Source organism: Cheilinus undulatus, linkage group 17 (assembly GCF_018320785.1).
Source record: "Cheilinus undulatus linkage group 17, ASM1832078v1, whole genome shotgun sequence".
Classification (NCBI taxonomy): domain Eukaryota; kingdom Metazoa; phylum Chordata; class Actinopteri; order Labriformes; family Labridae; genus Cheilinus; species Cheilinus undulatus.
This window is the reverse complement of record NC_054881.1, coordinates 35,387,339-35,396,275: the sequence shown is the minus strand read 5'-3', so window position 1 is coordinate 35,396,275 and position 8,937 is coordinate 35,387,339. Positions and strand designations below refer to the sequence as shown.

The 8,937-nt window shown below is 37.6% G+C and overlaps 1 protein-coding gene across 1 annotated transcript; it reads right to left on the bottom strand.

The window, feature by feature from the left end:
* On the bottom strand, nucleotides 1-8,597 carry tescb (tescalcin b). Its single transcript, XM_041811493.1, has 8 exons — nucleotides 8,406-8,597; nucleotides 5,178-5,247; nucleotides 4,891-4,971; nucleotides 2,719-2,858; nucleotides 2,576-2,637; nucleotides 2,025-2,132; nucleotides 1,891-1,938; nucleotides 1-456 (listed from the first exon to the last, which is right to left on the bottom strand). Exons 1-8 carry the CDS (start codon nucleotides 8,467-8,469, stop codon nucleotides 379-381), a joined length of 651 nt encoding a protein of 216 aa, XP_041667427.1. The 5' UTR covers nucleotides 8,470-8,597; the 3' UTR covers nucleotides 1-378.
* Between the last annotated feature and the right edge of the window lie 340 nt (nucleotides 8,598-8,937).

The window sequence follows — 8,937 nt, the reverse complement described above, 5'->3', positions numbered from 1 at the left end:
ATTGCTATAGAAACATACATTTATTTAGATATATTCTCCATATCCCTGATTTTTGTGTTTCATTTATGATTAACATTCATAAATGTTCTTCAAGCATTCATTTCTGCATGCATAGAGTTCATCTGTCTGCTATTACAGACATGCATATTTGATTATTGCTTAGTCATATGAATAACAGCCTAAATGTTCGACTGAAAATCTATTACTGCTTACAATCAAACAAACTACTCCTACTACATCTGCCATGTACACATATTCTTTAAATTGCATAGTTAATTGCATATAAGTAAGGCATAAAATCAATGCAAGCGAGAGACTGGTGTTAGAAACAGATAGTGAAACCATGAGTCTGCGTTCTTAGAGACTTCCACGGGACCGTCACTTACATAAGTTTGCCGTGTCCATATACAGGAAGCGAATGCTCATTCTTGATTCAATTTCAAAGCCATTCAGCAGCTAAAAAAGAGAGTTCAAAATGTTTTATATTGCATACAAATGTTTGTTCTTTTAAAGCTCCTGTGAGGAAGTTAGAGTTTGCAATGATTGTGGCGCCCCCTGTGGACAAAGCAGCATCTCTTATATAGTAGCGTTTTTAATTAAAAGAATTTAAAAAACAGAAAATTTTTTGTTTTTATAGAATTGTTTCTGCATTTGATGCCCATCCCCCTGCAGAAATTTCAGGCATTTAGAATTGACCTCATAGAAACTGTTAAATGTTCACAGTGCTTTTAAAATTTAATCATCCCCCTGGGATTTTTTTCACCCTTTTATTGATTTTATAAATCAACCATGGGCAATATAATATTTTTAATAAAACTAAAAACAAAAATACCGCACTTTAATGCCAAAGTGAAAACAGATGTCTACAAAGTGACTGACCTAATTCAACAGAGGTCCTACCAATTGCCAGTAGTCTCACAATTAGTCAAATTTGGATCATCTGAGTGCAGTGAATGTGCCTCAGGTGATTGCAGTATAAAGACCACTGTATCTGGAAGGTCCATTCAATGGTATATCAGTATTCCTGGCTACCATTACACCATAAAGACAAAAGAACACTCCAAGCAACTCAAAGAAAAAGGTTACTCAAAAGTATAAGTCAGGGGATGGATACAAAAAATTTCCAAGGCATTAAAGATCCCTGGGAGTTCAGTTAAATCCATCTGCCTGGATCAAATCAGACCATCCTCTGGGATTGACTGTGCAAGAAGAGAGGAAGAGAGGCCACCAAGACACGTCTGACGACTCTGAGACTCCATGGTCAAGTGGAAGAAAGTTCTTTGATCTTTGGCATCACCAAACACTGCACATCACCACAAACAAACCATCCCCACTGTGAAGCATAGCTGTGGCAGCATCATGCTGTAGGGATGTTACTTGGCAGCTGGCCCTATAAGGCTTTTAAAGTTAGAGGGTAAAATGAATGTGGCAAAATATGGAAAAATCCTGAAAAACAATCTGATTCAGTCTTCAGGAAATCTGTGACTTGCCAAATACTGACTTGAAGGGGTACAATATTTATGCAGTCACTATTTTACAGTGCATATTTCTATTAAATTAACAGTATTTTTTAGAAATCTATTTTTACTTTGACATTTAAAGTTTTTTTTTCTTTCATTTTTAATCAAAAAAGACTAATTATATTGACCATGACTGATTTATAAAATCAATAAAAAGTTAAAATGCCCAGGGGGATGAATACTTTTTGTTGACACTGTATGTTGATGAATGTTGTTTTATATTTCAGGCCATAAAAGGCATCAATTCTGATTTCACTCTTTTCCATTGCCAGCTTAATTTCCTCACAAGAGCTTTAATTTGAGTGGTTGCATTCTCACATGATTCAAAAGAACCACTCTACATGAATTGGTGAAGATTCTGAGTCCATACCTTTAAGAAATGCTCAAATGTAATTCCCTCGTAAAACTCATCAGGTTCCTGCAAGAGAGAAAGGAAAGTTACAGACATTCTCCAAATAAATCATCCCTACTTTAAGTATAAATGAGATAATACGGCTTACATACCATGTGACCCATAGAGATACTGGCCACCTCCAACATGGCGGCATCAGCGATGCTTTTGGCTGTGTCTTTCTCCAGAGTCTCGCTGAGCGATAACAGCTCCTCAACCACCTGGAGGGATGCAAACCAACGTAAAAAAATCTTTCCACAAAGGCTAAATGTGCTCATTAGCTGCGGCATTCCCCAAGGCTCAATATCAAGGCCTCTATTCCTTCATTATTCAAGGTAAAATAACAGCTTAAACTTAAATCATCCTTTTTGTTTATTTTTAGTATACTAGAAATTTAAATCAGTTAAGAGTGTTGCAGGAAGGCAGCTTTCTCTCTGCATGAAATCTTCATCTTAAATAACCTTCAAAATAAAGCTTAAAATGATCAAAAGGCTCTGATAAAAAAGGATCAAATTAAAGGTCAAACTTGCATTATGTTATCATTTTGATTTCCCAAGACTTATGTAAAAACTATTGTAATCTTCTGTGGTTTTGTAGACATTTACTCCTTAAAAAGGAGTAAAACTGCACAGCTGAATCACTGACTCATGCAGTTAAGTCTTACATGTCTGTACTCCTCCAGGGTTATCGTCCCATCGTTGTCTGTGTCATGCATGTTGAATAAAACTGTAGAGAAAACCACAGTCTAACATCAGACATAGACGAGCATGCCGAGCATGGGATCATGTTGGATTTTTAAAGACGTACATCTCAGTTTCTCCCTCCGGATGCTCTCTCGTTGCTCATCGGTGATGTGTAACGCCGGGGGCCTGAAATGGGACATGACCACCAGGAACTCCTCAAAGCCGATCTCATCGACTGTACCCTCCCCATTCTGACGGAAGTTTCTAAAGAATAAAGGGAAGATCAAATCAGCTGAACAAAATCACATGATGAGATATGACATTTTTTCCCACCAGATATCACAACATGATCTGCTTCTTAGAAACCAGTCATAACCTGCTTTAATTTGGAGCTTCTTTGCAAAATTACAATCAGTGACAAAGGGCATTCCACTTTAATTCAAGTCCAGATTCATTTACTATGTATATATTTATAAATATGTTTTCCTCTTTGTACAACTGTCATATTCATTTACAGTATACGCTGATGACACAGTTCTATATTATCTTGCAGATTCTGTGCATCTTGTAGTCAAAAAAATATCAGCTTTATTTTAACAATTACTAAAATATGATTGATCTGAGCCCAGGTGGTTTAATCTTTAAGCCAGTGGTTCCCAACCTAAAGGAGGAGTATTAGGAACAATCTAGACTAAAAAAGTGGATCTGTTAATCTCAAGAAAAATCTTGAAAATTTCAAGTTAAAAAACATGTCAATTTTACGAGAAAAAAATGAAATTTCTGACTTTAAAAGTCGTAAATGCACATGAACCAGAACTTTTGTAAAGCATAAAATGGAAGACTAAAATCTAGCAACTGTTTTCCACTTGATTTCTTGTAATTTTTTGTACTTTACACTGCTATAAATTCACAATTTGAAAAAAATTAAAATGTTATCGTTTCTATTCGTCAAAATTAAAGACTTTTAAAACCCTGAAACTGAGGGGGATTGTCTGGTTAATTTCTGACTTTTTAACTCTGAAATTCCGAGTTTATTTATTCATTGGTAATTTCTGACCTTATAATCCCAAAGATTTCGTTTTTTCCCCCTCAATAATTTTGACTTTTTTGCTCTAAAATTAATGGCTCCTCTTTATTTTTTATCTTTTAGGGTGGCCCTAATACACAGTTATATTTCTAACCATGGTTTTATTAAAATATATGCACATCTAATTTTGACAACATTAGAGTAGGCAGGGTCCCATCCGGATGAGATCTTTGCCACCCCCATCTCCCAGGGGTACCTGGACCCCAGGTTGGAAACTATTGCTTTAAGCAAAGGCAGGAAACTGCCTGGTGCCTTGGGCTCCAAGGGGCCTTGATTTAATTTCATTATAGGTATACATCATAAATGAGGCAGAATCTAAAAATTAGTTAAATGATTAGGAGCAGTATTCTGAAGGTTAATAGGGGGTCAAGAGTGAAAAAATAGCATCAAAATAGATTATGAGTATCCAAAACGTCCCTGTGGAAAACCCCTGGCTCAAATGGTGTGTTCAGAGCCAATCAAAAAGCCCCAAAATGTGTTCATATCAAACAAAATCTACTAAGGTAGATACCTACATACTGAAATAATAAATCGGTGGATTTCTGTTCTGTGAAATGGCATGCAGTACAAAAAATGCAATTTGTGGCAGAGGAACAAAAACTGCAACCAAACTGAATATTTATTTTTATTTCAATTAGTTGCACCTGGCCTAGTAGAGACATGTAGCCCACAGATATTTGATTTTAATACCAGACGTACTAGATTCAGGTATCTCCCATAGTTCTCTGGCTTTGCTGACTGATTAAATATGCTTAAAAATATTTTGTTATACCTTTTAGCTTAAAGCAGGCAATCCTTCCTCCTGACTTTAGTCAGAAAAGGCCAGATTATTTTTAATAATGATTTTTTATATTATCTTGCCAGATTATTCTGTGGTTTGTTGTGTGATACACCACACACTAGACAAACAAAACAGTAAAATCAGGGATTATTTGTTGCCATGTGTGGGGTCTCTCACATGGAAAATACACATTCAGATTCTAAAAGTCTTTATGTGGTGGCAGCTTAAAGGGAAAGGGCCTCATTGTGATATACAGGGCCTCCAAATTTCTAAAAACACCCCTGGATTTGAGACGTGTACTTAATGTAAACAAGCAAAACAATGCTGTTTTCCAGGGCTAGAGCAGTGAACCAAGAACACATCAAATGCATTTTGAGTATGAATACAGACTACCTGATTGATTGAGTTCAAGCTTTTACCATATTTACCTTCTGTCAAAAAAGGCCTCTACGATCTGAGAACGGATGGGATTGCATGCCAGATCTGGAATTCCATTGAGATGATCTCTCCTGAGGGTGTAAAAAGGGAGTTAAGGAGTGGCACATGCTTTGACAAAGTAAGCTAATCACTGTCACAAGCTTGTGTGTCGACATGAAGCCTGTTCGGCAGGTTTCCAGTTCTAGAGAAAGGGGTGAAGCCAATTTGCTTCAGAAAACAAACGGATGACAAAAAAAAAACAACCAAGTTCACCTGCTAGGGTTTGCATTTAACTTACCGCAGAGTTTCTTCATTGTGACTCAACTGCTTGAATCTTTTATGCAGGACTCCGATCTGTTCAAAGGAAACTGAAAATAGAAAAAAAGCAACTTTAGAGCAAAAGTTGAAACTTGTGCATTAACAAAATAACCTGTAAAAGCTAGAAACAAAAAGTTGGAATCTTAGAGAGTGGAAGAAGTTGTCTGATGAGAGTCATAGTGATAGCAAAAGCCTTTTTAGAGGCATTTGACTTGATTTGGATATTCAGATTTTATGTAAAACACTATTTTATCCGTCAGCCTGGAAACTCACACCTGGGTAGGCTACATGTGAAATAAAGTGACTATTAAAACATTTTACAGACATACTTGCAATCCTCTTCTAAATGTTTGGTCAGTGTTGTGTCCGATCTATTATTTACTGCACTTCTCTCTGTAAACTGGATAAAGTTTCACTTCCATTTACTTGCACTTTGAATTATTCATCACTACTGCACCAAACAGACTGGTCGTCTTTGACACAGAGATGCAGGAGAGGAATTATAGTAGGTGGCCAATACTAAAGGTGCATATTTAACACATCTCTCTGCATTCAACAAGTGGTTCTTCAATTCATCAGCCTCAGCAGCCACCAGTAACCTCTTAAATCCCAGCCCAAATTTCCACATGCTGTTGAAATTGAAGGAATTAGTATTAATTTCCTTATTTTTCAGCACTTTGTGGCTTATTTTGGGGGACTTAAGATGCCCCAATACTCACCGAATCGTTCTATAAAGATTCTTATCTGATGGTATAATCGTGCAAATCCATCACACAGGGACCCCACAGAGGCCCGAAACATGAGACAGATGAGTTAGAGCTACAGGTGTTAAAGTCAGTACATAAATGTATCATGACTAGACCAAAAAAACACAGTCCCTTGGGATCGTCCTTTAAATGTACAGGAAGTGCATCACAAACAGCTTAAGGTCAAATTTTGGTGTTATTTGCAGGATTACAACTTTATAATTGTAACGAACTAGCTGAGTGATTGCCCTGGATTTTCTCCGACTTCTTTTGGTTCATTCTAGACACGATGGTGATCTAAAATTGTGGAGCCGTGAGATTTTGCCATAGGGCAGGGGTCATACCGGGGGGCAAAGTTTGACCAATTTTTTTGCAGTGTTTTTGACAAATAACTCAATAAAAATGTCATACTTTTTGTCAAGCAGCACCAAACTTCCCAGGCATGATCACACATTCAACCTGATTACATCCAAGCCTATGATTCAATTTTTCACAGCGCCCGTGTGACAACAGGAATTTTATTCTTATTCTCATAAGAGTAGGCAGGGTCCCATCCGGATGAGATCTTTACCACCCCCATCTCCCAGGGGTACCTGGACCCCAGGTTGGAAACTATTGCTTCAAGCAAAGGCAGGAAACTGCCTGGTGCCTTGGGCTCCAAGGGGCCTCAATATAATTTCATTATAGGTATACATCATAAATGAGGCAGAATCTAAAAATTAGTTAAATGATTAGGAGCAGTATTCTGAAGGTTAATAGGGGGTCAAGAGTGAAAAAATAGCATCAAAATAGATTGAGTATCCAAAACGTCCCTGTGGAAAACCCCTGGCTCAAATGGTGTGTTCAGAGCCAATCAAAAAGCCCCAAAATGTGTTCATATCAAACAAAATCTACTAAGGTAGATACCTACATACTGAAATAATAAATTGGCGGATTTCTGTTCTGTAAAATGGCATGTAGTACAAAAAAAATGCACAATTTGTGGCAGAGGAAAAAAAACTGCAACCAAAGTGAATATTTATTTTTATTTTAATTAGTTGCACCTGGCCTAGTAGAGACCTGTAGCCCACAGATATTTGATTGTAATACCAGCCGTACTAGATTTAGTACTTCCCAGGCATTATCACACATTCAAACTGATTACATCCAAGCCTATGATTCAATTTTTCACAGCGCCCGTGTGGCAACAGGAATTTTATTCTTATATTTTTCTCCTACAAAATATTAAAACATTCAGCCCACACTCTGCTTTTGATAGACATGTGATTTTTGGCGTGTGTATGCGCAATGACCACACATAAAATAGCCTCTCTGACCCATGCCCAAATCCCAACAGGAAGTTAGCAAGCCAATTTCAAAATATTGCATCTTTTTAAAACTTTTTGACTGTATACTGTTGAAACTTTGGGGAACATTATTCTACATTCGTCAAATTTTCATGGCAGGACAACAATGTAACAATGAACACAAACACAAGAGCAATTCACGATAGCACCTCTTACTGTCAACAGGAAGTGACACAAATGGATAATTTGTTTATTACTCTTACTCTGCTGAACATATCACGCTCAGATTTTGAACTGAAGACCTCAATAATTTCAACAATACTAACACGTTTGATTGAAGGACGCCTCGCCAGTGATGGTGAGCATCTCAGTATTTTGCCAATTTCACAGGAAGTTGGCAGAATTATTATATGAGAGATCTGATTTTATTCAGATTTCACATGTATGATCAAGGCCTGCCCTCTATACATCAAAAGATTAATTCTGTGGTTTTACCATAGCGCCACCTACTGTTAGGAACCATTACTGATTTTAACATTAAATTTATTTATATATTTTTTTCCTACCCATCCTACCAAGAGCACATCTACATATCAGCATCTTGCTTTGTCATACTGCCACCTAGTGCTGACAGCCAGTATTACCTCATATACAAAGTGCAACATGCTCATCAATTTTGATTTAATGACACTGGCAGATGCCAACCCCCCAAAATGCAGTTTTTCTCAGTTTTCCTGCGATAAAATATAATTTTTTATTTTTTTTCAGTGATCTTAAGGATCCTTGTTATTATAAAAAGTCATAGTGATCCCTGCCAAGAAACTAAGTTGAAATTTTGGGGGACAAAAATGAACTGTCAAGAAAAGTGAGTAACATAGATGTATAGATACATGTCCACTGAGGGCTTCCATACATCAGAGACTTTTAGCACTAAGGTTTTAAATCCGAAATCCATAGAAACTAGCTCTGTGACCCACTTTTGAACCACCAGTTTAAAACCGCTGCGTTAGACTATTTCCCCTTTAAGATAACACTGAGTCACAATTGCACTGAATAAAATCGTGCTTCCTGTGAGCTTGCAGTGAGCTCTTGTTTGCTGACATTCAACATGTCTGACTGATGTTAATTTGCAAATACAAGTACACAAAGCCACAAGTCATGAGGGTGAAAACTCACAGCCGGTTTTTTCCGCCAGATCAGCGTATTCCTGTTGGCCAGGTGAGGACTGTAGAGCACCCATCCCTCCAGAAGAGAAAACCCCTCACCGGCCAGCACCAGACAGGTAAGAACTGAGCCGCAACTGTTCTAGTTCTCAGATAACCATGTCTGAAAATGCTCCATCTCTTCCTGAGTGTTTAGACTACAGACCTGGAGCTCACACCCCCTCTTCTCCTCTTCCTGCTGCTCGGTCGCTAGGCAGGTTTCGCTTCATCCTCTGCACCGCGCAGGCCACTTCCGCAACCACCGTCCTGATGACGACACACCAAAACATTTAGGAACAACAGGCTGCCGTTTGAATTATTGATTCTGTTTTTATTTATTCAGAGGCTCAGACAGTCGTGACCTGCCTGTTTGCAGTCCAGACAGAAAGTTTATAGAACGAAAGAGTTCAAAAGTAGACCCAGTTCTAAAAACTTCACTGACTTTATGAATTTGTGAACACATAAAATATTAATAAACTGACAAAATTCAATCTAAGCCTGGGTCA